Source organism: Argentina anserina, chromosome 3, assembly GCF_933775445.1.
Source record: "Argentina anserina chromosome 3, drPotAnse1.1, whole genome shotgun sequence".
In the NCBI taxonomy this organism is placed as follows: domain Eukaryota; kingdom Viridiplantae; phylum Streptophyta; class Magnoliopsida; order Rosales; family Rosaceae; genus Argentina; species Argentina anserina.
This window is the reverse complement of record NC_065874.1, coordinates 28,483,941-28,509,678: the sequence shown is the minus strand read 5'-3', so window position 1 is coordinate 28,509,678 and position 25,738 is coordinate 28,483,941. Positions and strand designations below refer to the sequence as shown.

Genomic DNA, 25,738 nt, shown 5'->3' with positions numbered 1-25,738 from the left:
GGCTGTTGTGAATTTACAGCAGCTATAGTAACTATTGGGGTTGGGAATCTCATGATATTGGGTAAAAATTGGGGTAATTGAGCTGCTGATTATATGCTTCGTTAATCTGTGGTTGTCCTTATCTATCTGCAAATCCCAATTGATGAATTACAACCTCTTATGTGAGATGGTTGTTTGATTTCGTTTAGCATATTCCTAATGGCGAGAATAGTCCTAATCTCTTCCATAGTCATAGTCAAAAGCTGCCCAATTTTTTTTTTTTACCATAATTAGAGTATCCTCTGGGAGAAATACAGTTTGGAGAAATACCGTGTACTTCTGGTAAGGGAGCTCCGGTACCACAGCCCATCCATCACGTGGTAAATGCTGATACCCACCCGCCTCCTCTTCTCTTGTCCTCTCATTTATTCATTTTCTTCCTCTTCCTGACCTTTTTCTGCGTCTCCCAACTTTGAGCTCATCCACCTCCCCACCTTTTTGATCGGCACATTTCCCGGCATGGGAATTCCGAGCGACGATGTCGTCGTTATCGAGAAAGCGATACTCCCCGGCGAGCCCTGCGTCATCACTGTTAATTGCCCCGACAAGACCGGCCTGGGCTGTGATATCTGCAGAATCATCCTTGATTTTGGGCTCTACATTAAGAAAGCAGGTAATGGAACATGTTCACTTGCCAAATATCAGTTCCGAGGTTTCACATCTGACCCTTTTCATGATGCACAGTTTTGTTATTGCTCAGTAAATCATGCACTAATTTGTTAGATTGAAATCGAGGAATGAGCAGAAACCTAAGAATCATTTTGTGGGTGTTATTCTTTAGGTTGAGAATGATAGTTATGTACTTTTTGGGTTTCTTTGATCACTATCTATGCAGGAACCAAATAGCAAGATGGGGTCGTTGTATTTTGTTTTTGTTGTATTCATCGGTTTTGGTATCTAGGTAAGTATTAGGATAGAATCCCATATTTTGAAGTCAAACAATTCTGACCCATCCATTTGTTCATATTGTGTCTTATCATTAATCCCGTTGATGCATAGATTCCATCTGCCAATTTTTTTGTAGAACCAAATTGGGAAATATTCGGTGGTTCAATCTATTGTTCAGGTTTATGCCTGTACTGACCTAGTATATATTCTTGTCCTTTGATTAAATTCCTACACAGATTTTTCGACTGATGGGATATGGTGCTACGTTGTACTATGGGTGGTTCCTCGTCCCAGCTCGACAGCGGTGAAATGGTCGAATTTGGAGAACCAGCTCCTATCAGTGTGCCCTTCATGTTCTGTTCCATACTACTTCTACCCCCAGACTACAAGTTCGTCCCCTGCAGTTTATCTCTTAAAGTTTCTTTGCTCTGACCGTAATGGATTACTGCATGGTAAGCGGAATATCTTCCACTTAATGAACAAATCATATTCTTCTTCAATTGTCTCCCTGTGGCTAAAATCTCATGTTGCCTCAATTGCTTTGTCTTAGATGTGACTGAAATTCTGTCTGATCTTGAGCTTGCAATTCAAATGGTGAAAGTGACAACAACGCCAGATGACAGGGTCTTGGACCTGTTCTTCATAACTGATAACATGTGAGTTTTGCTTTTGGTATTCATTTTCTGGTTAATTTTGCTGACTGCACTGGCAGTGCAACTTTGGGCCAAGTAAAATGGACGTTACCTAGTTGTTTTATTTTCCTTCAATTTTAACTCTTTCAGATTGATGATCCCTAGAGTTGTGTCAGAAATTATGTATGAAAGTTTGCTTGTTTTCAGACATTTACATGAATAGTCTTAGTTGCTTAGATATTTAACTTGTCTATAGGTTTAATTTGGGCAAGGTGCATTTTACTTTCCTTTTTCTCACTTAGCAGATTTTGATTCCAAACTTGTAACTTTCCACTTTTCCCCACCAAGTTAATCTTTTGCTGGTAAAGCATAAGATAACATTATCATCAGAATCAGCAATCTAACTGGGATCTAGTCATAAATTTTGCCCTTGTTGTGGTATTGTTGGTACTTGGTAGTATGATAAGTCAGTTGATGTCAAATTTTGATGTGGTTATGCTTTTACATATAAATAATTGATGTGGTTTAAGTTTCATTTTAGGGAGCTTCTACACACAAAGGAACGCCAAGATGGGACATTGAAACAGTTGCAAGCTGTATTGGGTGAGTCGTGTACCGGTTGCGAACTTCAATTGGTAGGTCCTGAATATGATCCCCACCACGCCATCCATTCTTTATCTCCTGTAGTAGCTGAAGAGCTATTCAGATGTGAGCTACTGGATAAAGAAATCCGATCTCAAGCTCTTAGTCCAGATATGGCGAAATTAAAGAATGCCAGTGTGACAATAGACAACTCATTAAGCCCAGCGCACACATTACTTCAGATCCACTGTGCTGATCACAAGGGTCTCTTGTATGACATTATGAGAACTTTGAAAGACAGCAACATCAAGGTACAGATTCTTATATAATTTCTTTTTGAGACAACACAAGATCATATTTAGTAAGTAGGGTATTTTATTGTGTTAGTTTGGTCATGGCATGCTAGATACTACCTTCAATTGGAAATAAGAATTTTCTTTATCCTCCCTGTCCTGGAATGGTAAATTAGCCAGCCACCTAATAAGATGTGTCATTAGCTGGTTGCTGAGGTCATAGTTGACTCTGGTATTCTCTACATAGGAGTGGGGTTGAAACCCCAAAAAGGGTGGTGGAAGAGTTGTATGTGCATTTGGTGTGTGGGAAGAATGCAAGTTGGTGGAACATTTAGTTATGGAAAATTAGATTGCTTTGCATGGTAAATTGGTGTTTCCTATCGTTTCCACTCTTTAAAAAAAAAAATTTTATTTTGGTTATTTGCACATGGAAATGCATTCTAACATCAAAGAGGCTTGTAAATATAAATTGGTTAAGACATCATGCTCCTTTGGCACACCATTATATCTTATTGACCATGTGGAGTTCCTTCGCTGTTCTCAACCCCTCGACCTACAGGAAAGGAAGCTCCTTTTGTATGCCAATATATCTTTCGATACTCATTTTCATCGACCCCATAGAGTTCAATTGCTGTTCCCGACCCTTGACCTATATATAGGGCAGTCAATGTTTGGCTTACTAACCCCTAGAACTTTTTAGAGGCCTTCGTAGCCTCTTATATTGATCTATCTTAACAACTCATGTAACTACTTTAGAGAGACACAAGTATGTTTGTGCCATTATTCTTTGGCAATGCTTTACGAAGAGAAAACATTAAATTTTATTGCGGGTAGCAGTTTGACTGTTATGTACATTACACTTGCCAGATTGGTAAGGTTATGCAATTTTTGCTGAGGCAAAAAATAATTGGCATCTTTTCTTGTTCAGATAGCTTATGGTAGATTTTCTCCACCAGCAAAAGGGTATCGGGATCTAGAACTTTTTGTTCAGCAAAAGGATGGGAAAAAAATTCAGCATCCGGAGGAGCAGAATGCTTTGTGTTGGAGTTTGAAGGTGGAGATGCTGCATCCTCTGCGTGTTGTCATTGCAAACCGAGGGCCTGATACAGAATTGTTGGTTGCTAATCCAGTTGAGCTATCTGGAAAGGGGCGACCACTAGTTTTCTATGATGTTACACGGGTTCTAAAAGATCTAAAGATCTGCATTTTCTCGGTAAGAATAGGAAGCATAGATTAAATTCTGAAAATATATGTTCTTCTGTGAACTGTTAACTCGCACATTTTTTGTCAAGTTCAAAGTGAGTACTCAACAGATTCGGCGACCTGTTGTCTTCTCTTTCAGGCTGAAATTGGAAGGAGGATCTCAGCATCAGATCGTGAATGGGAGGTGTATAGTTTTCTGTTGGAGGAGAATTCCAAATTTCAGTTCTCAAATATGGTAGCTAAAAATCAGATTGTAGATAGAGTTAGACGAACACTGATGGGATGGTGAGTACAGTTATCATCCTTCTACCAATGTTCCGAGTCTTAATGTATCTATGTGCTCGCTGTAGCTCAGGCTCACCGGTGGAGTTAAGGAATCTCTGATGAAGGAATCGTGTTGAAGTCTCTTGAAAATGACCATTATCACATTATCTATGGTCCTGGCGGCAAGCATGCAGTTTCCGGTTTATGTAAACTAGTGCAGTGCCTTGCTTTCTTTTAAGGGGTGGGGGGTAAGAAAGCAACTCTTCTTGTCCTTGTTGATTAATTTGTTGAAGTTTTGACCTACTGTTTGAGCAATTTCTTCCCTATTCTACTGTATTAATGTATTTATTATGGAATATCATAGAGTTTAGGCTGCTGTATTAGTATAATTTGTATAATTTTGTACTGTAAGGAAATCTTGTCATTAAGTTACTGTAATATTCTTTTGGCCAATTAAAAGAGTTTCCGTAAACAAGCTTGCAAGCAATAATGCATGGGAGGCCATCAGATGTAGGAAGTTAAGCTCACGGCATGTGATCTCTTCAGTCTAATGGAAAGATGTACTGCACTCTTCGTAAAGATAGGCAGGTCCTCCTTTGCTGATTGGTCTATTTGTAATGTTCACTATCCTTGACGACTGTGTGTGACGAAGATGGTGATTTGTTGACGGCTATTGGATACCAGAAAAAGGATACTTCTGGTAAGGTGTCGGTTTCAGTATCTGACGACATGTTGCATGATATGCTTGGTTCGTAAAAGAAGCTGAAAGCCGTAAAACGATCAACACTCTCAAACGCTGCCCTGCTAGAAAACTTGTGCATTTTCGAATCAGGTTGACTTTGTAAAATAAGAACAACAAGTGTATGACTTGAAAAGCTTTCTACACAACAATTTATTATTGGATCCACGCATTATTAAGTTTTTTGTTGTGTGGATACTACGACTCATTATTAAGTTACGAACTAGAAATAAATAACATGTTATCAATTTTGAGATGCGTACCTCAAATTAAACCACTATATTTGATTCTCCAATTTCTCAATAAAATCGTTTTTAACATCTAGAATCGTAATACATAAGAGCATCTTTAGCAATATTAATCATATTTTAGTTAAATTTCAACCAAAATAGCTTAAGTCATTTTGGCTAGTTAATTTAAAAATACGTATATATCAGTTCTTTCTATTTTAACTTTATTTGAATTCAAAGTATTTATTACATCCTAAAAAATTAATTAATTTATGAATTATATATAATTCCCTATAAAGAATTGTTTACATTCAAATATTTTTATTCTGAACTATCTTACTAGATAAATTTGTAGAATGAGATAGTTCAAAATTAAAATAAAGTTTGAAAGTTATAATAGAGAGTGATGCAGCAACTAATTTTCTTAAAAAATTAAATATACTAATATAAAATAACTTAAAAATGATAATAAAGAAAATGTTCTAATTTAAGTATTTCATATACGCGCAGATATGTTACGACTTGGGAGTTATTTGGAATGAGGGTAGAACGGCACCCACCCTGACCCTGCAAGCAAGTGCCGACAGCTAGAATCAGGCATGTCGTAAGTGCCAGCACACTTACACGTGGACCTCACCCGTAAAACCACTTGCATGTAGAATTGGATTTTGAATCCAAATCTTTCCCATTATCCGCAAAATCGATCAATCAATCCATCCAAAAATAAAAAAATAAAAACAAAAGAAAGAAAAAATAAAGAAATACGAAAACGTGGTAGACCAAACCGTACAGCAGCTCCACCATTGAAGAAGAAGGAAGAAGACCACGCCACATCACCTCTCAATTATCAACCCCCACATTACTTCATTACTTGTTTTCGTCTTTTCATTAATTTAAAGCCTCACGCCTTAACCACAGCAGCAGACCAAGACCGGATCGAGGTTTTTGTATAGATTCTCTGCGGGTTTGGGACTGTTTGTAATGCGATTGTTGTTGATGATCTCGTGGATGAGGAGGAAGAGGTGTGTGTTGTAATCAGACAGAATGACGCATGCTTCTTTCACGCCGCGAAGCTCGGCCTATCTCGACGCTCTCACTCAGGAAATCGAGAAGAAGCTCCAGCGGGTACTCACTTTTAACTCGTTGGATTTCTGATATTGGACACTATAACACGCAATTGAGTTTCGTTAATTCTTTTCTATATATAATTATATTGCTGTAAAGTGGCAATTAGTTGTTATAGTTGTGTGGAATTGCTTGCTTTGGCATTTTCCCAATTGCGTTTAGTGTGTGGATTAGAGAGATGATTGGTTTCACAACAAAAGTGCCTGAGAAATGCTGAACCTAACTTGGAGGAGAGAGATTTTTCATGCGTGTTTTATGTGCTGCAGGCCCTAGCTTCTCCGTCGCTGCGGCGCAACTTGTTGCAGGAGCTGTTTACTGACATTGCGTTAGAGATTGATGAGCGGGCCAAAGGTCAGTTTAAACTGATTTTTGATGGGTTGGGAAGATTGAGATGAGGCTGAGATAAATTTTGTGTCTGCTTTACCCACCCATGTTTGTTTGATGATAGTTTGTTGAACTTAAATTTGGACTTGTTACTATTTTCGAGTATGATTGTACTTGTTGAAAATTTGGAGTATCAAACATAAACTGAGATGATGGCACTTGACATTTGTTGGACTTGGAAACTAATTATTTGGTAGGATAATCTGTTTGGTGTCCCTAGGGAATAGCTGTCACATGTGAGAGTTCTTTGGCCCTGTAATGGTTTATAGAACAAGATCAGTTAATTTAAAGTTCTTATATGATAACTAAAATTTATTATATAACCACAAAATTCTGGCCCTTCACAGATTAGCGAAAATTTCGTAACATTAGAGTAACTGCTCAAGGGGAGAACTGCACAAATATAACTGCCTTGGAGACTTATTGTCTATTAAATCATTAGTGCAGTCTAATTGTTGATTATTGTTTATCTCATAATGTTTCATTGTGTCTTAGCATAGTAGGGTTACATGTTCGACTACTAATGTTAGATCTCAGAGGCAACATTAATGAATGCTGATCTCATTGTCGGTATTGACATTGCATGTCAGATATAATTCTCAGCCAGGAAGATGATGCAATTGCTCCTGCAGAGGATTGCATTTATAGTCAGCTATGCTTTCATGATGTGCTTGCTGCCTATTATGTTTGGAAACCTGAGAGCGGAAAACACATTCTTGATCTGATTGTCCAACTCTGGAGCCAGTCATTTGCATCTCATATTTTCGCCTTGTTATTTCACAAATGGGTACGCAGCTTCCATCTTTCTTCATTTTTTTTCTATCCTTGATATTGAAGTATGGTTTCAGTATTTGCTTCTGGTTGACGTTTGTTTCAAGATAGAATCACATTGTGCAAGTATCTTATTGCTTTTCCTTTGGGAAAATAAACAGAATCCTAGTATTACCTGCTCATTGATTGTCAACAATGAGCTCCTTGCGTTAAGTGCCTTTTATGTCAGTCTAGGCTCAAAAGAGCTGTTATTGCACCCAAAAGTTAGACAGGACTTCCACTTTCTCACTTTGCAGAGCATTTAGGTGATTGTTTACTTTGCATAATACCATATGGATGAGTATCCCGGACCACAATGGTACAGGATGGTTTTATGACTTTTAAAACGAGAATTTCACTTCTTTTATGTTCATTTATGAGAATATTTTAGAAGGTAGAAAGTTTTATATATTAAGCTGGACAATAATTTTGATTTCTGAAAAAGTGATTTTTCATTGAGCTTGCTGCGGAACATATTGGAATTTCTAAATATAGTAGTTACCAGTAAGAACAAATGTTGTAGCTGTTATCAGATATTCAATCAAAGAATTCTGGGTTTACATATCTGCTCCGGTAATATTTTTTCATATTGCTTTAAAATTTACACATGATTTAATGCTTTTTGTGCATGGGATGTAGGGGCCTTCGTTGTTAGTAGAACAACAAATTTATGATTAAAGGAATTACTGCCTATCCTTGATCTTTGGTTCTTTCTCTTTTTCTTTAATATGCCATTTGGATGATGAGGATTAAATGCCCTAGGTTTTTTGGGCAGCTTTTTGAAGTTCAACTTGACAACTCTGAAGTCCTTCTGCGATTCTCATCTGCTCTTGTTCAAGGGGCTACAAATGTTTTCTGGTAAGATTTTAGCATATGTTGGTTATAAACGTGATTACATGAAAACTGATTCTTGGTGGCTTTTTGCAATAAAACGATTTACATTATATTTTTTCTTCTTTAATCATTTGAAGTTGAATTCTGTATCATGGATGCATTTGTGTTTATAAATATGTATGTGGGGAGTTGCATAGGGTTGTAAATTTGTTTCTCCATTGCATGGTGTTAGGTAGTAATCAGCCTGTAAAGATTAATTTGATGAGTCTAAAATCTTAAAGGAAGCAGGATAGATATATTTATTTGGAGGAACCTTGTATGGGATGTAAATTCATAACAATATCATGCCGTTGAAATCTTTATGACAGTTTGAATAGTCTGTTTGCTAATTTGCTTAATTCCAACGGTTCTTGTCCATCATTAAGCATTTTGTGTGACAACTGTACTGACAATTGGAAACTTCACAATAATATTTTACCCAACAAACTTATCATTTGTATTGTCTTTACACGTGCAGGATTGACATTCAGTCAAATTTAAGGCGATTTGAATCCCTCTTTCTTGTGAGAACCCTTTTCAGATTGAAACTACTAAATTTAATTGAGAATTTCACAAAAAGATTTATTGTTTCCGTGTATTGCTTGTATTTCAGTATCTTCTTGAGGATGTTGCCTTGGAACCCACCCGATTAAATAAAATTCCTGTACAGGTCTGGATCCCTATCCTTTTTACATGGAACTTTAGCTGGTATTTATTAATCTGAAACAGAAAATGAAAATATCAGTGTTCGTTTTAGGAGGAATATTAATAATTAACTTGAACTGTTCATCAAATTTCAGGTCCAGCGAGATCTGTATCTGTTACTGTCGAGGTTTATATTCTTTTATAACTCAGGTAGGTTTTTTGGTAAAGAATTTAAACCCCTATAACAATAAATTTCAAATTTCTTCTGTAATGTGTTCAATTCATGCAGTTGACAAACTTGAGAGCTTCTTAAGGCAATTTCCCGTTTTCCCGAATGCTTTTCTGGTTGGTGGTCCTGCAGACTTCTTTGTTATTGAACTTGCAGATCAGGTAAATTTCTCAGGACTACAGGAGCCCATACTTTTCTCTAGTTATTTCCTGTTGGTAACATATCATTCGTGCAAATATAGTTTTCAATTTTTTAAATGAGGCTGATGTTTTTTTACTGATCAGCTTCAAAAACTGAAGGTGGAACCGGTATTGCTCCATTACTTCTCACACATTAGAGTTCTCCAGGGTAATAATATCTAACCATTTTACATGGTTTATGATTCAGAAGATTCAGATGTATATTATTATATTTGCCATATTCTGATCAATGTACTTTTGTTATTTCCGTAGGTATGGAGCTGAGAATGGCCACAAGTACAAGGTTAAAGAGTTGTTTGTATAGCTTCACTTCTCCTGGTGGTCCAATGTACCCGACAAGAGTTGTTCGTCATGCTGCCTGGGATGCTTTAGATTTGCTTTTCCCAGTGAGTAGATCTTATCCCTCGGTCATCATCTCTTAAAAATTAGCATAGCTGCAGTATGATGTCTCGAATTTATTTTGGCATTAAGCTCGACCTTCTTGTACATGTTAAAGAAGGGCTGGGAACAATAGGTAGTTGGGCTTTACCATTGGTCCAATGTGTCTTACTAAAAAAGGGTAGATGATTTTCTTATTTGTTGATTATCTTGTTACAAATTTTCCAATATCTTACTGCATGTGAGGATCAGAATATACTGTCGCTTGTACCATACATGAGAACCACTGTAGGTAAAATTGTGAGAACTTGGTGACTTCAGAGTTTGAATATAGATTCAAGACGTAGAAGCTTACAATAAAATGATGATTTACTGACTCTCTTTTTAGACAATAAAAAAGACTCCCTCTTTGTTGTTGCTTTGAATGGATTGTAGATAATAGTAAGGACTTAACTTTGTTGTCCCTAGATGTGTGGTTACAATGAAATGGAAAGTTTTTGTTTTCCAAGTCTGAGAGCACAACTTTGATTTTTGATTTTTGATTTTCTGATTGCAGGTTGGGCGATATCCTCGACATCTTATAAGCCTGTTCTTCCGATTGTTGTATCCATGGTACTGGCCCGCTTCTTGCTGGAACTTTGTGATGGATTGCATAAAGGCAGTATTGTATTCTTTATTGAGCATAATCTATTCAAGTATAGAGAAGCTGAAGAGGCCAAAGTTTTAACTTGTAACAATTCCGGATAATGTAGGCTTCTGTATAGTTAAAACTCTAAACTGCTAGGATAGTCAATGTCGTTTTTGTATTATCTGTATTGTACATGAGCTGTTTTTGCCATCAGCCTTTTGGTTCCGTCATATATTGGATTTTCCTGTTTGTTCCCCTTCCAAATAAGAGTCAACCGTAATTCCAGATGGTTGCTACCCGTGTAGGCCGTTAAGTGAGGAATTGGTAGAAGCCAGGTCATTACCCTTCCAATTGGTACCTACCTTTGGCTGTGTTACAGCTGAGCTTATAAAAAAGTTGGCTTATGCTGATTTTTTAGAATAAGTGGGTGATAAGTAAAATAACTGATTGTTTGGTAAATTGACTTATATAAGTGATTGTTAGTGGCAGAAGCTATGACATAGCATTTGGTAAACTTAAATTTTTGGTTTATATTTTTAATTTATCAAATGACCAATTTGGACATGTAAGATAATTTTGGGTCAATTTTAATTTTAAGCAATACTTGAAAATATATGACATCCAATTATTTTAAACAAATATATTCTTACATTTATAACTTGATTTTAATTAGGATCATGTAAATACATAAATACTCATACACGCGTATCCATCAATTTTGAACAATCATGATTCTTAATGTATCCATTTCTTGTGCACCATGATGATTTTGTTGTTAATTTTGTTCTTGGAAAATTACAAAGGATTTACAACCCCATCAAAGAGAAGTTAGCATGATCAAAAATGTGGAGAAAAAACCCACTCCTTTAGAGACCAACGTTAGATTACAAAGTTTAGTTAGATCTAGAGCAAAAATTCCTATGCTTGTTAGTTCAGGTTTCAGTCATGTCTAAGCCTTACCTTCTTTTTTAGCAGAACCTGAAATTGTACACAACACATATTAACACAAGGCAGAACACCGGAATAATCCATTATACTTAACAAGAGTTAATAACAGAAACGTAGAACACCAAAAGAAGATGCAGCAGTGAGTACCTAACTTTAAAAATTCATCACGAGTCAACCACTCCATAGAAATTCACCAAAATTTTCAGATCATTAGTACACACATAGAATAACAACTCCTCAAATTTTCAAGCAAAACAAAGTCCTATATCTTAGTCAAATTCAAATTCAAATGAGCAGAGATTAATGGATGTGGGATTGTGCTAGTGCTGGGTGGTTTGGTTCAAATGTGGGTTTTACTTTCTGCTTCTTTCGTTTGTGTGTGGACATTGTTATCATCATAGATTAAACAGTATTTGAACTTTAACGTATGTTAAGTTTGAGATTTCTGATTAGTAGTTTGTTAACAAAGATGAGTGGAACTATCTTGTTTTTTTTGCAGAACTGAATGCAAAGTCGATAAGAAACATGCCATGAAGATGGAATTTTTTTCCAGATTTCTTCATTTGTTCGCATGCGGCGTTTGATCCCTGCATATCTTCGTTCGGTTAGTTCTACATATATAAACAATGGTTTGTTTGGTAGAAATCATGACCACTTAACAGAAAACTTTAATATAGAGTGGAGATGATGTTCATCAATATATAACTAATACTCTAATAGTAATAAGTAAATAGATTTTCAAATAACATGTATATATAATGCAAAAGATTCATGAGTGTAAACAGATTTCTCTCTGAAATAGGGGATGTAATAAGTACCCCTCATGACCATAGTACAATTACATCATAGGAAGCATATAGATTACCTCCAACTGTGCAGCTGACCCCTTATATTGTCGTTTGGAATCCATCACTTGAAGATGTTCAACAGCAAAGACTACTAAAGAATTGTGATGAGAATGAGTTCAACTTTACATGACTTCCTCAGAATAATATAAAATCTCTTCTAATCTAACTAGATACGAAAACGTAATGTCAATACACTCCAAACCGTTGTATGACTAAGCCATTGTACTGAAAAAACTCATTCAAATCATAAAAGATTGAATACATAAGCTAACCTAGTATGGTCAGCCGATGAAGAGTAGTAATCGTCGTGGTTTTATGCTTCTTTGCAAAATCTAACTTCTTAATGTCGCGACATCTCCTGAACCATAGTCTCACTCTGCTCAGCTTTCGTTTTGATCTCCCTGATCTTATACATGAGTTCCTGCCTTAGAGGATCACAAAACAAATAAAATAAACAAAGTAACATAAAAACCACATAAACCAAAACAAATAAGCCTAATTTAACAAAACCTGAATGCTTATGCACAGAGTCCCAATCAACACACCTCCACATCTTGCCTTGCGGCAGCAAGATCCTCCTTGGCCTTGGTCCCTGAATTGCTCTGAAACAACACAAAACCACACAATCAATCAAAGACTACAAAAATGCAATGAACTAAGCTATTTCGTCAAAAATTCATAGTAGCTGAGCTCAACAAGATTGAGATGAAGATCACCTGTTGACGAACGACGGCTAGAATTTTGGCATCGACGCGGAGAATCTCATTGTGAATCTTTTGCATTAGCGGCTTGACGTCGGTGAGCGATTCTTCTGTTCATACACAAAATTCAAGCATTTGAGTTCAGAACAACCTACACATCCTTCTTCTAAATTGTATTGTGTAAACACTAGGCTACTAATTCGTAGAGAGAAATAGATAGAGAGATGAAGAACCTGTGGGGACCATCTGGTTGATGTAATCGAGAGTGGTGGACTTGTCCATGGCTGAAGCTCGAGAGGTCCCGAGTAGAAGAAGAATGAGATCTGAGAATTGAGGAGAGTAGTTGGTTGCTCTCTCTTGCAATCTGGAATCGGTATTACGAAAAATTCATTTAGCTACAATCATTAGCGCCACAGTGCAACACTGGCTTCTGCTTCTAAAAGGAGGTAAGGAGGAGCTTCGGTTTTTATTGAGAAAAACTTTTGGAAACTAGAAAAGAAAAATCAGGTTACCAAACATAATTAGTGGCTTAGCTTATAATCACCCGATGTGATAAGCTTTGCCAAACACAGCCCTTATTTCTCAAATTTCAGCCAGTTTTAATCAGCACGCGGCTTAACGGCTAGAGTAGAGTAGCTGAAAAGTTACCGCGCAAAGAATTAGTGTTGGTCGAATTTCAATGGAAAATTGGATAGTCCGGACATGCTTTTTATAGTTGAACAGAAGCAAGCAACTTCACTAAAAGGCGTTTTGCTTACAATTAGGCCCAGAAAAAATTGCAATGTTGACGCCACCATCATCACCACTGGGCAGAGTTGAACCTCATTTCGCCAAGAGGACTTGAGAAGCTGCAGATCAGAGCATCTTAGCAGCTAAAGAACAAGGTGTGGTGCAAAATGGCTGGCCCTGTAGAGCCGCAGTTCCAGAAATGGACTTAAGACCCATTCGCAAGAGAAATGAAGGCAATCATGGTCGGCAAATGGTTGCAACAAGGCGATTTTGTCGGTGTAATTCACTCATCTTTTGTTAACAATTCGCAACCAAGAAGGTACGATCAGGGAAGCAAAGATATGAATTCCTACGACAGAATGTAGAATTCAAATATGCAAACAGATATGTGCAATGAGCTACTTTTGAGATCATGAACCTCAAAAGGAGATCAATATGTTCAGATTTCTAACCAAGCATGACCATTTTAACATCTTTTTCAATTGTAAACCCAAAATTCAACAGGATCAAATATCACTTATTCCAGCATCTCCCAATACCGTAGCAAACTAGCAATCAACCACAAATTCGATGAACATTGTCTGAATGGGTTATTTAGCAACGTAAGTGCAGATAATCAATGCCAATCCCTCCACGACGTATCAACAAGTTCAGACAATGACATTTGCAGATGAAGCAGTAGGCAAAAATATGAAGATTCAACATTTCTACCGCTCTAACCATCCATGTACGGTTGGATATGACTTTAATGAGACTCAAACCAGATTTAGTAATTCAAATCCATAAGCTGCTCAAACGTGGGGACATCACGGTACAAGAATAACTCAAAGAACCTGAATTATGCTCCAATTATCACTGAAAAGGGGTTGAGAAAACTTTAACCACCAATAACATTCAACCTGTGCAACAGGCGTATGAAATACATTCACATTCAAGGAGCATAATCAACTCTTACCCGTACAAAGTAAACAGGAAGTCAAAATCAGGAAAAGAAAGGAATTCCTCATCAAGGCATAGGAAGACTGAAGGGACATTATGTTACCTGATTTTATCATTGATTAGTCCAACAGATATCTCTAGAACACAAAAGTAATGGTTCCCTCAAATAAAATTCAACTCCTACCATTATCTAAGGCAATATGTTAGAGATGGCTAGCACAAAACAGCAGGAAGCCTAACCAAGCTATATCTACTGTACCAAACACATATGACACAACTTGAATAATTAACAGATGCAAAGGCAAGTGAAACAGAGAAATCTACCTCATGTGAAGTACGCCACTTTACATGCAGTAGAACCCAACACATGGCAGCAGTGTGATTTCTGTAAGGCTCAACCCTTTCACACCTTGCAGCAAGATTTTTCTCTGTGCGTGGAGATAGATAATCTCCCCAATTCCATACCTTCAACTTGATGAATGTATAATAGAGGACTGAAGAAGCTAATGAGTCCAAAAGTGGGAGTTCAGATAAAGTACTGCCACTGTCCAGTAACCCACATATTTCATACCCATGTTTAAACAAACATAATGAGAGCCCAAACTCCATAAGCAAGATTCTAATTGTTCTCCCTACTCTTGGTTTCTCTCTCAATAGAAAGTAAGACTCTGATAGAAATACACAACATAGATGAGGACTGTCAAATTACCAAGCACCTAAAGACCACAGATGATGTAATACGGCCAAACAAAACAGAATTGTTTGCATTCTACTCTTGCATTGTTTCTGCAGTAGCATGGTACTTCTCCAGCTCAGCATCAAGATCTTCAGCAGAAACCTTTTCACCAGTACGCCCTCCCCTTCCACGTCCACCACGGCCCCTTCTAGGACCACGACCACCCCCACCAGCCCCACCACGAGGGCGTCCAAAAGCACCACCTCTACCCTGTCCACTGCCAAATATATACAAGCAGACAGTCAGTAACTCAGTTAATAAACTCAATCACATGTCAAACAAAACTGTCATGCTGCACCCAACAAGGCAGATTTCTAACCCCATACTTTTAACGTTTATGGCAACACCATAAAAAGCGATATTGCAAACATAGTCCATATCTTATATTGCACACTTTATATTACACTTACTTTCAAACATATAATATTCTCCAACACCATATGCCTAGGGAGGAGCGTATAGAGGTGCCAAATTGAGTAACTACGCATCTGAGGTTGCAATAAAACTCATAACCACTATCGAGGAACAAAGAACAATAGGTAATGGAAATAGAACACCTTATATTTTTTTAAATATAAAAGAGAAGAGGACACTGTCATAACACTAGTGGGATTCCAGCTATCTCCTAAAACTTTAGCACTGAAAGTAGGGCTGTACTTTATCACACAGGCCTACAGAGGAAGAAGCTCCAGCATATGCCATATCACGGCTTCGGGGTGGACTTGTTACATTCTAGCAGTTAGTAAAATTTACCCTTGGTTCCTTTCTAGCAGCAACTATGAAAGTTACAACAATTTCACTATTCAAATCTAAACTATAGATTATACTGGAACTCTATACACTAATATTTGATGTATAAAAAGACAAGAAAATGATCATGGATAAGCACACAGACAATAGCAATAAATCAAACCCTCAAGTTAAAAGTAGGATATAAGACATACCCACGGGGAGCTCCATTTGGATTTCTGTAAACACCATTTGCAGGGGGAGGAGGCACAGCAGAAGGTGCCCCAGGTGTGGAGATGTTTGTTCCTACAATCTCTATCTTCATTGGCTTCCCATCAAGCATTACATTGTTGTATCTTTTCACAGCAGACATAGCATCCTGTCTTCGTGAGAAGACGACATCTGCTGTTCCCTAATATCACAAGAGAATTTTTTTTTTCATTCTCAAAAAACTCCATTAACAAAAAAGAACTCTCTAGAACGAATCATTGTGGAAGTTCCAAAGATACCTTGGATCTGCCACTCCTGTCATAATGCACTCCATAGCGTTTCAGGTCACCAACCTCAGCAAACAGCTCCTGTACATAATTAAATTGTTTTAGATCATCCAAACATGTAATGCTTTTAAACTAGTCAAGAAGCAAACACCAAAACAAATGAAACAGTGATTTTCAACACGCAAGAAAGTTAATATATATATATAAAGACATACAGTAATAAAACGCAACCACTTAATTAATCCAGCTCCAAATTACTTCTCACTCGCTACAAACAAGAACTAAGGCTCCAGTCCAGTTTATAACAAATTACAAGTCGATTCTTCGATACGTTTGAATCTTAATACTTTACTCTATAAATTTCATTAAACCATTCCAATTAAAATAATTATAGACCAAATCAAATTAAAATCAACAATATTAGTAAAGTTAAGCAGGGCATGAGATCCAATTGAGAAAGAGAAAAATTACCTTGATGTCCTCATTGGAGACGCCGTAGTCGAGGTTAGAGATGTAGAGCTTGGTTCCAGTTTCGATGGCGGAGGCTCTGCCAGCCGGAGCTCCGTACGCCGCTCCCTGATCCGAGTACATGTCGTGCTGCCACGTGTCCTCCGGCGCCTGAATCCCCAAATTTCATGAATATTCTTGTTGTTGTTTAATTCGACTAAGGCAAAATCGGAGACGGAAGCTAGAGATCTGCGTTACCTTGGCGGCGCCATAAGGCGTCGCACGATTTCCGGCGCGATTGGGCAAGCGGCGGGCGGGTCCGGGACCGGAGGGAGCCCGGCCGCGGCCGCCGCGGTTGTTGCCGGATCCAGGTTTCTTGGAGGTCTTGATGATGTCGTCGAGGGACATGTTTAGATGATCCATCGCTTTGGAATAGAGCAGAAACCCTAGGAGAGAGAAAGTGGGAGAGATTGGGGGTTAGGGTTTGCGGGAAGAGGAAGAGTGAAGGAGAGAGAAACCTAAGGCGATAGGAAGGAGATAAATCCGTTGGGCTAGAACCCGGTTCAAGGTGTCTACTTATATTAGGACTTTAGTTCTGTCAATACAATTGATAAGTATCTACAAATCAGGAGACTTCAAACGACTGGTTTCGTGGTGTAGTTGGTTATCACGTCAGTCTAACACACTGAAGGTCTCTCCGGTTCGAACCCGGGCGAAGCCAAATCACTTTATCGTTTTTATATTGCTCCCTTCTCTTTCGTTTTATGGGCGATTCTACCTTCACATCTATTTCCTTTTTTCTGTTTGATCAATTAAATTGTGACTTGTGAGCCACTAAGATTGTAGAGATTATAGCCAGCATAGTGAAAATGTGAGTTAACAAAAGAGGGTAGTGTTAGCCTGTTAGGCTAATGTTGTAAACTTTTATTTTTGGTACAGTAATGTTCTAAACTTTAACTAAGAGAATCCATTTTAGTTCATTTGTAGCTATTCACTTATTGTTAAATAGTTATAAATACTTGATGAAAATTTCATAACAGGATAAGAAAGTTACATAACTTACATCTAGTTGTATTATAACGCAGTGACAATAACACCACTAAACTCTTCATTTTTCTTTTTCGTGTCTCAAAAACACATACTAAATTAGACCACATCATTTAGCCCGCGGATCCGAAATGTCCGTAAGCCCGATGGGCTTTTATAGCCCGGCCCGTGAGAAACCCCGCTTCCGTGGATAGAGGGTCAGCAAGTCTAGTTTAGTTTAGAGTTGTGAAACCCGGCCCGGCCCACCAAAAGCCCGCAAGTCCTCACCCGTAAAAACCCGCCAAGAAATAAAATATTATACATGCATATAATATATTATACATATATCAATTATATATATTTTTGGTAATAATTATACATAAAATATTATAAATGTTAGTAATACTAGATTTAAAATTTTATATTTTTTATATTATAACTTTATACTGGATTTAAAAATAAATTGTAACATTATGAAGCAACTATATAAATTACATGAAATAAACTTCTCAGAATTAATCGACACCAGTTATCGGACGAAATTTTTACGGGGTCCCTAAATATATATACCGATCACATCTACTGGTGTCGATCAACCGTATTAAAACATAATTGTCGATCGCTGAAGTGTCCACTAATGTATCATAACCTTTTATATTAGGTTTTAAAATAAAACTATTGCATTATGAAGTAACTATATGAAGGAAACTTCTTAGGATTAATCGACACCAGCCGATGTGATCGGTACTTATCTTTAGTGACCATGTAAAAATTTCAACCAATTCGAACCTTGTTTGACAGTTGGAATTTCCGGTAAACTGAAAACACCACTAATATACCCTAAGGGAGGACCAATTACAAAGATGCGAATGCGGAAAACTGTTTACATATTTGAAATTACCTAATTTTTGTCACCGATTGTGCGCGGTCACACCGAGGAAACCCATTTGGTAAATCCTCAATCAATGGGGGTTTTAATATGTTAAAACGTCTCTTTTTTTGTTGACCGTGGTTACAGACAGTCAAACTATGTCCAAAACGGATGAAATTTTTACGGGTTCCCTAAATATATATCGGTCACATATGTTGGTGTCGATCGACTATATTCCAAACTGGAGTTATCGATCGCCGAAGTGTCCACTAATGTATCATAACCTATATATTAGGTTTACAATATAACTATCGCATTATGAAGCGACTATATGAAGGAAACTTCTCAGAATTGATTGATATCATCCGATGTGATCAGTATATATATTTAGCGACCGTTTTAAAATTTCATCCATTTCGGAACTCATTTGATCGTCGAAATTTCTAGTAAACCAAAAACATCACTAATATGCCTTAAGGGATGACCCATTACCAAGATGTGAATGCCGAAAATTGTTTACATATTTGAATCACCTACTTTTTGTTACCGATCGTGTGTGGTCGCAGCGAGGAAACCCATTTAGCAAAACCCCGGTCAATAAGGTTTTATTATGTCAAAACATCTTTTTTTAGTTGACCTAGGTACGAAAGCTTAAACTATGTTAAAAACAGATAAAACTTTTACATGGTCCCTAAATATATATATCGATCACATCTACTAGTATGAATCGACAATATTTCGAAACTAGAATTTATTTGTGACTTTTTTTAGAATGTTTTATAATAATTCTTTTATTGTTCCAAACCATTAAATAAAAGTATTATGTTTTTTTTTTCTAATACAAACCAGCAAGGCCCGACCCGTAAAAACCTGCAATGTCTGTTTAGATGGGTGGGCTTGGAAGTTCATATTTGTGAAAATATCCGGTCCGGCCCGGCCCGTCACTTATTTAAATGTACTAATATCCGGCCCGTTGACGAGCCATATACTAAATAGTTGCCATATACTTTTTAATTATCAATGCATAGGCTTTAAGGAGATTGGAGAAGAGGTCAATCTTTGTTAAACATTTTCGTGGTTTTTGTTAAAACCCTGTTAAAATCGATAGATAATCTCAAGTTTAAAAATTCATCGATTGGCTCAAGTATTTGTCGTGGTTTTGTCAAATTATTACCTCACATTTTACGTAGTGGCTTATAAATTCCCTATAAAATAATTATGCATAATTTTAAATTAGCATATGATGAAAAAATATATACGTTGTTTGAGGATGAAAATACTTGTATATTATTGAATGATATGGGGATCTATATATAGGCATTTACAACACCACAATCCCGTAGGATTCGGAATCATAATCTACTACGGAGATGCTAATCTATCTCCTAATGGGAAACCTATTAGGCTAAGACACACACAAGGGTAGAATAGTAATTCTCCCGGAACACTCCCCCTTGTGTTGCATGCCTAGGTTGCATGGTGCACACATCGTTGCCTCGGTAAAAACCTTGTCAAGCAAAACAAAAACCTCTTGGGTAAAACAAAAGCTTGATCGAAGGGAAAAAGAGCACAACGCACCAACTACTTAAGGATCTTAACATGTGATGTAGACTCCCCCTGAAGTCTACCAAACTCTAGTGTTCCGATAAACGACGCATGCCAATGCTCTTCACATGTTTCACAAAAGTAGATTTAGGCAAAGACTTGGTGAACAAATCCGCAACATTGGATTCTGAACTCACTTGATTGATCTGAACATTCAAGAACTTCTGTTGTTGAACGTTGTAGAAGAACTTAGGCGAAATATGCTTGGTGTTGTCTCCCTTGATGAAACCTAACTTCGTCTGCTCTATGCAAGCAGCATTATCTTCATAAATGCACGTAGGTTGATCAGTTGTAGAGACTAATCCACAAGAATCACGAATATGGCGAACAAGTGATCGTAGCCAAACACATTCTTTCACTGCTTCATGGAGAGCGATGATCTCCGCGTGATTCGAAGAAGTAGCAACAAGAGATTGCTTTGTGGATCTCCAAGATATCGCCGTATTCCCAATGGTAAACACATAACCGGTTTGAGAACGAGCCTTATGAGAGTCAGAGAGGTACCCTGCGTCGGCATAACCAACTAACAAGTTGTTTGGAGTCTTTGCATCGGGGGAAAGAGCTACACGGGACCGGTGGCTGCTCTCGGCACCGCGCACGGTCTCCACGCCATGGCGGCCGGCGGCGTTGCTGCGGCGTACGGCGGCAAGGCCGGGGTCGGTGACGGCGGTGGTGTGGGGAGATACCGTGGCGGTGTTCTCTCTGCAATAGGGGTAGAACAATCCCATGTCAAGGGAACCTTTCAAGTATCGAAACAAATGCTTGATTCCATTCCAATGACGTAGCGTAGGTGCGGAGCTAAATCTAGCCAATAAGTTCACTGCGAAAGATATGTCCGGTCTAGTGCATTGAGCAAGATACAATAGTGCCCCAATCGCACTAAGGTATGGAACTTCAAGACCAAGAACGTCTTCATCATCCTCTTTAGGACGGAAGGGATCCTTCTTGATATCTAGACTTCGGACGACCATGGGAGTAGACAATGGACTGCATAGATCCATATTGAAACGTCGAAGCATCTTCTGCGTGTAATTTGACTGATGCACTAAGATGCCGTCGGCCCTATGCACAAGCTCAAGGCCGAGACAGAATTTCGTCCTCCCTAGGTCTTTCATCTCAAATTCCGACTTCAGATAAGACACGGTCTCTTCAATCTCATCAAGAGTGCCGATTATGTTCATGTCATCAACGTAGACCGCAACGATGACGAATCCGGAATTTGTCTTTCGTATGAACACGCATGGGCATAGTTCATCATTCTTGTAACCCCTTCTCACCAAGTATTGATGCAACCGATTGTACCACATTCTTCCGGATTGCTTTAACCCGTACAACGAACGACGTAATCTGACTGCATGAGCACTCCGTGGTCTGGAGGCACTTGATGGAGGTAAAGGTAGTCCCTCAAGAGCTTTCATGTATATCTCTGCGTCAAGATCCCCATAGAGATAAGATGTGACCACATCCATAAGCTGCATGTTTAGTCTTTCGGACACTACCAGACTAATAAGGTAGCGGAAGGTAATGATGTCCATAACAGGAGAATAAGTCTCTTCATAGTCAATACCAGGTCCTTGTGAGAATCCTTGCGCCACGAGTCTTGCCTTATAACGCACGATCTCGTTCATCTCATTTCGCTTACGAACGAAGACCCATTTATGTCCAACAGGTTTGACATCTCTTGGAGTCAATTCAACCTTTCCGAAGACTTCTCGCTTCGCTAATGAGTCAAGTTCTGCCTGGATTGCTTCCTTCCACTTCGGCCAATCTGCTCTGCGTTCGCATTCAGCTACAGAGCGAGGTTCAACGTCGTCTTCAGATATGATCTCAAGTGCGACGGAATAAGCGAAAACGTCATCAATGCATGTGGTGGCTCGGTTTCGGACCGACTGCTCACTTGTGTAGTTCACTGAGATTTCGTTGTTCTCTGGCATCAAACAAGGTTCCATAGCGTCCCACGGAAACACTTGAGTTGATTCATGGACATAGCTGTAATCAGAGACAACTTCATACGATGGTGATTCATCGTTGATGACGCGTTGTGCCTTAGTCATTCGCTTCTTTCTAGGTTTTGAATCCCTAGAGTTTATCGGTCTTCCCCTTTTTCTTTGAGGAGCCGAGGCCGAAGCTGCTCCATGCTGGGCCATCTCAGCATCGTCGCCACAAGGGGCGCCGGCAACACCACGGCGTACGGTGGTGCCGCCATCGGCCTCCGTCCCACTGTCAGGGGCGGTGCCAACGTTGCTAGGTCCAGGAGCTTGTCTTCCACGCCCGTATTTCGGGACATCCAACCGTGCCGGTACGTTCGCAGCGGGTATGTTTGATCTCGTCACTTTAGCAATATCTACAAAGCCGTCGGGCATCGAATCCGCGACTTTCTGGAGGTCGATAATGCGTTGCACTTCTAACTCACTTTGAGCAGTGCGGGGATCATAATGAGACATAGTGGGGACACACCACGTCAATTCCTGACGTTCATTTGGAATGATAACATTCCCATCTCCCCCTAACGACGGGAAGCATGTCTCATCAAAGTGACAATCTGCAAATCTTGCAGTAAAGAGATCTCCGATGGTTGGTTCTAAGTAGCGGACAATCGTTGGGGAATTATAGCCAACATAGATACCTAATCGTCTCTGAGGACCCATCTTAGTACGCAGCGGAGGCGTAATAGGCACATAAACGGCGCAACCAAAGATGCGTAAGTGTGAAATATTGGGTTCGTAACCAGTTACCATCTGGTACGCACTAAACGCTTGGTTAGCCGCGGGTCGGAAACGAATAAGTGTCGCTGCATGCAACACTGCATATCCCCACGCAGAGACCGGCAGGTTAGTACCCATAACCATTGCCCGAGCAACAAGCTGAATACGCTTGATGGTAGCCTCTGCTAGACCGTTCTGTGAATGAACATGAGGAACGGGATGTTCAACTTCGATCCCAATAGACATGCAGTAATCATCAAAAGTTTTGGAGGTGAATTCTCCAGCATTATCCAAACGAATGGATTTGATAGTATAATCGGGGTGGTGAGCCCGAAGTTTGATGATCTCAGCTAATAACTTAGCAAATGCAGCATTCCTTGTGGATAGCAATGCGACGTGTGACCAACGCGTCGATGCATCAACCAATACCATAAAATATCGAAAAGGTCCGCATTCTGGTTGAATAGGTCCACAAATGTCACCTTGGATACGTTGTAAGAATGGAATGTTCTTGGTTGAAGCCTTAGCAAAAGAAGGACTTCCTTGAAATTTAGCAAGAGAACAAGCTTTGCAAAACGAGCGATGGGCATCAGAAATTGCCATGGAGGCATGTGAAAGCACGGGAGGCATCACAAGCTCCTGTGAAGGAGGGGATGCCGCCACCGACGGCATGAAAGCCGTGGAGCTGCCGAGTGAGGCATGCTCGGCCTCACCATGCGGTGCATGGGTCGGCACGGCCTCACCGTGCGGAGCACGGGTGAGGTGATCCTCCAATCGCTTCCGGGACTTGAAAAATGGATGACCATGTGAATTCTTAAGAATTCTAATCATCATATCACGTCCAGGGTGCCCGAGACGGGCATGCCAAAGCATATAAGAGTCCGAATCACAAAAGTTGCGTTCAACCGCATATGATTCAAAGATCCGAATGGAAGTAAGATACAAACCATTCCCAAGACTCTTCATCTTCTCTAAGATGCGGCGATGGCCTGCTTTCTCAGAGGTAACGCAAAGATATTCCTCTCCATTCTCAACATAAGTATCGAGGTGAAAACCATTGGCACGTATGTCCTTAAAACTTAGCAAGGTGCGAGGAGACTTTGGCGCATAAAGAGCGTCTACGACGTTAAGAGTCGTACCATTAGGCAACATGAAAGAAGCAGTGCCTCTTCCTTGAATGATGGATTTCGAGCCAATCATTGTAGTCATCGAAGAAGTCGAAAACACTAGATCCGTGAACAACTGCCTGTGCCGTAGGACAGTGTGGGTGGTTCCGGAATCAGCTAGACATTCGATTTCACCGCGTGACATCTACAAAATGACAATTAAGAGAGTCAGTGACACGGGAACAATTCTATACAATACGCCGTAGGATATTGTAAGAAAGGGAATCGGAACAAAGGTCGATTCCATCGAATGTATCACATGGCAATAGTACTACATTCTTCAACTAAAGAGTTGGAAATCATGGTATTGAAGCAGTGAAATACCAAACAGTAAACGAGGGTGGTAGAAACCATCCAATAATGGTGTGGAAAACACACACAAAGAGTACCGGTGAGTGCATATAACGGACTTGGAGAAAACCGGAAAAACAAACCGGAAAACCATGTCAAAAGAACTCTAAACCGGGTGAATTTTGGACGAGGAAAACGTGGCAGCAGGGGCTGCTGCAATATGACGGAAGAATCACGAGAAAACGACGAAAAAAAAATCGTCGAAAAACTCGGTGGAAAACCGGCGGCACCTATTGCCGGAAAAACCGGCCGGCGGCTGTCGAAACTGGCCGGTATGGAGGCCGGGACTTCAGGTCCGACAGGAGACGCCGGCAGGAGCCGATTGGCGGTGCCGGAAACGCCGGGAAATGGCCGGAAGACGGCGAATACGCCGGCAAAACGTGCCGGAAACGCCGGAATAGTAACCGGGGCCGGCCAAGGCAAAACGACGTCGTTTTTCGACGTTCCGAGGTTCGTTTTCCGAATTTTAAGTTCCAAATTCACAATGTAGTGCTATTGGGGTCCCATGTGACCCAAAAGCGTCCAATTTAAAAACCACGTGAGTTGCACACGTTGATCATCATGCTAAGTGTCGGATAAATAAAATTCTCAAAGAGATCGTCTTGTAAGCAAGAAATGAGAAATTTTATTGAATGCCAATCTTTAATACATCACACATAAACTTCTAATTCCAAAATCAAAAGACTATTACAAAGTCAATGAAAATAACAATGGCGGTCGGCCATAACAATACTTGAATCATAAAGCTAAAGAAGCTAAAACGACTAATCAAAGTCGGGAGTATCCATGGTAGCAACCGGAGGCCTAGCTTTAGAAGCAAGGGGCTCGGGTTTCATGGAGATATGGTGAGTCTCGATCTCATGGTCCTCATCCACATGATTCGATTCGGGTTGTAGAAACTTCTTGTAGGCGGAGTAAGCCTTGATCATCTCTTTGCTAGCGCGACAATCGCGATTAAAGTGCTTGAAGGAGCCACATTTGAAGCATGGAGACTTGCCATTACCGGAAGTGGAGGCATTAGGAGGCGCACGGCCTCCTTGAAGTGTGGGACGGGGACGGCCTCCCCCTGAGGGTGCGGCGCCGCCACCATCACGGGTCCATGTATTGGACCGAGGCCGAGATCGGCCTTGTTGCCTCCCACCACGAGAGTTGTTATTTTGGTGCTGATATGGAGCGTTCCTTGATCGATTCTTTTGCTTAGGAGCTTTCCCATAGTTAGCTTGTGGCGTAGAAATTCTTTTAGTGCCAACAGGTCTATTGTTGTTGTTGAGGAGAATCTCAGAATGTCTCTCCTTCTT

General features: G+C 39.4%; 4 protein-coding genes and 1 non-coding gene across 5 annotated transcripts; 3 read left to right on the top strand and 2 right to left on the bottom strand.

Annotated features, from left to right (window-relative positions):
• The first annotated feature begins 427 nt into the window (after positions 1-427).
• On the top strand, positions 428-4,225 carry LOC126788263 (ACT domain-containing protein ACR9-like). Its single transcript, XM_050514234.1, has 6 exons — positions 428-652; positions 1,164-1,379; positions 1,478-1,583; positions 2,101-2,452; positions 3,363-3,647; positions 3,777-4,225. Exons 1-6 carry the CDS (start codon positions 499-501, stop codon positions 3,924-3,926), a joined length of 1,263 nt encoding a protein of 420 aa, XP_050370191.1. The 5' UTR covers positions 428-498; the 3' UTR covers positions 3,927-4,225.
• A 1,512-nt stretch (positions 4,226-5,737) lies between these two features.
• On the top strand, positions 5,738-10,395 carry LOC126788266 (uncharacterized). Its single transcript, XM_050514236.1, has 11 exons — positions 5,738-5,995; positions 6,262-6,346; positions 6,970-7,166; positions 7,965-8,047; positions 8,541-8,586; positions 8,676-8,732; positions 8,863-8,917; positions 8,997-9,097; positions 9,221-9,284; positions 9,389-9,522; positions 10,071-10,395. The coding sequence occupies exons 1-11, from the start codon at positions 5,915-5,917 to the stop codon at positions 10,239-10,241; spliced, it is 1,074 nt and encodes a 357-aa protein (XP_050370193.1). The 5' UTR covers positions 5,738-5,914; the 3' UTR covers positions 10,242-10,395.
• A 1,471-nt stretch (positions 10,396-11,866) lies between these two features.
• Positions 11,867-14,773, bottom strand: LOC126785759 (vacuolar protein sorting-associated protein 53 A-like). The gene is made up of 7 exons (XM_050511398.1): positions 14,632-14,773; positions 13,398-14,223; positions 13,152-13,275; positions 12,873-13,003; positions 12,655-12,749; positions 12,484-12,540; positions 11,867-12,359 (listed from the first exon to the last, which is right to left on the bottom strand). The coding sequence occupies exons 4-7, from the start codon at positions 12,919-12,921 to the stop codon at positions 12,279-12,281; spliced, it is 282 nt and encodes a 93-aa protein (XP_050367355.1). The 5' UTR covers positions 12,922-13,003; positions 13,152-13,275; positions 13,398-14,223; positions 14,632-14,773; the 3' UTR covers positions 11,867-12,278.
• Positions 14,774-14,814: 41 nt separating this feature from the next.
• On the bottom strand, positions 14,815-17,263 carry LOC126785758 (THO complex subunit 4A). Its single transcript, XM_050511397.1, has 5 exons — positions 16,975-17,263; positions 16,741-16,887; positions 16,282-16,350; positions 15,988-16,184; positions 14,815-15,260 (listed from the first exon to the last, which is right to left on the bottom strand). Exons 1-5 carry the CDS (start codon positions 17,137-17,139, stop codon positions 15,077-15,079), a joined length of 762 nt encoding a protein of 253 aa, XP_050367354.1. The 5' UTR covers positions 17,140-17,263; the 3' UTR covers positions 14,815-15,076.
• Positions 17,264-17,361: 98 nt separating this feature from the next.
• Positions 17,362-17,437, top strand: TRNAV-AAC (transfer RNA valine (anticodon AAC)). The gene has a single exon. It is a non-coding gene; the product is annotated as a tRNA-Val (tRNA).
• The last annotated feature ends 8,301 nt before the right edge of the window (positions 17,438-25,738 follow it).

Bases quoted from the DNA above. Each gene is read 5' to 3' on its own strand.
- LOC126788263 (XM_050514234.1), top strand. From the start codon at position 499: ATGGGAATTCCGAGCGACGATGTCGTCGTTATCGAGAAAGCGATACTC. The intron at 653-1,163 runs GTAATGGAACAT...ATTCCTACACAG, and splicing joins GCTCTACATTAAGAAAGCAG to ATTTTTCGACTGATGGGATA. The intron at 2,453-3,362 runs GTACAGATTCTT...TTTCTTGTTCAG, and splicing joins TGAAAGACAGCAACATCAAG to ATAGCTTATGGTAGATTTTC.
- LOC126788266 (XM_050514236.1), top strand. From the start codon at position 5,915: ATGACGCATGCTTCTTTCACGCCGCGAAGCTCGGCCTATCTCGACGCT. The intron at 8,587-8,675 runs GTGAGAACCCTT...CTTGTATTTCAG, and splicing joins GATTTGAATCCCTCTTTCTT to TATCTTCTTGAGGATGTTGC. The intron at 8,918-8,996 runs GTAGGTTTTTTG...CAATTCATGCAG, and splicing joins TATATTCTTTTATAACTCAG to TTGACAAACTTGAGAGCTTC.
- LOC126785759 (XM_050511398.1), bottom strand. From the start codon at position 12,921: ATGGACAAGTCCACCACTCTCGATTACATCAACCAGATGGTCCCCACA. The intron at 12,750-12,872 runs GTTCTTCATCTC...GTGTATGAACAG, and splicing joins CAACCAGATGGTCCCCACAG to AAGAATCGCTCACCGACGTC. The intron at 12,541-12,654 runs GTGATCTTCATC...GTGTTGTTTCAG, and splicing joins TAGCCGTCGTTCGTCAACAG to AGCAATTCAGGGACCAAGGC.
- LOC126785758 (XM_050511397.1), bottom strand. From the start codon at position 17,139: ATGGATCATCTAAACATGTCCCTCGACGACATCATCAAGACCTCCAAG. The intron at 16,351-16,740 runs GTAATTTTTCTC...AATTATGTACAG, and splicing joins TCTCCAATGAGGACATCAAG to GAGCTGTTTGCTGAGGTTGG. The intron at 16,185-16,281 runs GTATCTTTGGAA...TTGTGATATTAG, and splicing joins ACAGGAGTGGCAGATCCAAG to GGAACAGCAGATGTCGTCTT.